We start from the raw sequence: 1,094 nt of genomic DNA on the forward strand, positions 1-1,094 counted from the left end.
GTTGGTCTTCAGGTTGTGGCAGTCAAGGCTCCAGGGTTTGGTGACAATAGAAAGAACCAGCTTAAAGATATGGCTATTGCTACTGGTGGTGCAGTAAGTAAAATAAATGTGATAATGGTTTGCTGAATGTTTATACTTGTCTGAAATTTATAGATAGTTTAACATTTTTCACAATTAGATACTAATCTGTTTCTGTTGGCTCTTTGGAAGGTAGGGGTTGGATTAAATTCCCTTTAATAAATAGCCACGAGTCTGGCCTAACAATGGGCTTATTGACTATTCTATATTCACTAAATCTTATTGACTGAATAAGGGGTTTCCTGTTTTTGTTTTTGGAGACAGGGTGTCTTGATCTGTCTTGACTATTCTTATTGACTAAATCTGTGGAGTTTCCTTTTTTTTTTTTTTTGAGACAGAGTGTCTTGATCTGTCACCCAGGCTGGAATGCAGTGGCACAATCTTGGCTCACTGCAACCTGCGCCTCCCAGATTCAAGCAACCCTCCTGTCTCAGCCTCCCAAGTAGCTGGGACTACAGGTGCAGTACCATGCCCAGCTAATTTTTTTACTTTTAGTAGTGGTGGATCTCACTATGTTGCCTAGGCTTCTCAAACTCCTGGACTCAAGCAATATGTCTGCCTGTGCCTCCCAAAGTCCTGGGATCTGTTTTCAGTTTTGAAAGATAGAAGTGTGTGCTACAAGTGATGTAGGACTTGAGAGTCAAGGCCTATGGTCTTGTCCTGGCTCTACCAGTAAGTGTGACCTTGGATGTTTTTTTCTCAAGTAAGGCTAATAATAATTACCAGAGTTGTGAGAATTGAGAAGTTGGAAATGCAATGGAAGACTATACTCAAGCCTTATTCTGGACTAACAGTGATCTTACAGGCTCTCATTTCAAAGAAAGTATTTCAAGATGATTCTCTTGCATGGTATATTAATAAACTTGGTATAATGGTAGAAACTGTAACCTACAGCTGGTTTACGTTTAACTCATTTTGTAGGTGTTTGGAGAAGAGGGGTTGACCCTAAATGTTGAAGACGTTCAGCCTCATGACTTAGGAAAAGTTGGAGAGGTCATTGTGACCAAAGACGATGC

At 40.3% G+C, this 1,094-nt stretch overlaps 1 protein-coding gene across 1 annotated transcript in view; it reads left to right on the top strand.

Annotated features, from left to right (window-relative positions):
• HSPD1 (heat shock 60kDa protein 1 (chaperonin)) overlaps positions 1–1,094 on the top strand; it is a 28,237-nt gene that overhangs the window by 24,707 nt on the left and 2,436 nt on the right. Inside the window, exons 7-8 of the mRNA XM_011950015.1 lie at positions 1–93; positions 1,000–1,092. The exon at positions 1–93 is cut by the window's left edge and continues 6 nt beyond it. Of these exons, the coding sequence (XP_011805405.1) occupies positions 1–93; positions 1,000–1,092 (186 nt within the window). The remainder of the gene's footprint in view (positions 94–999; positions 1,093–1,094) is intronic.

This window comes from Colobus angolensis, unplaced genomic scaffold (assembly GCF_000951035.1).
Source record: "Colobus angolensis palliatus isolate OR3802 unplaced genomic scaffold, Cang.pa_1.0 Scaffold30, whole genome shotgun sequence".
NCBI lineage: Eukaryota > Metazoa > Chordata > Mammalia > Primates > Cercopithecidae > Colobus > Colobus angolensis.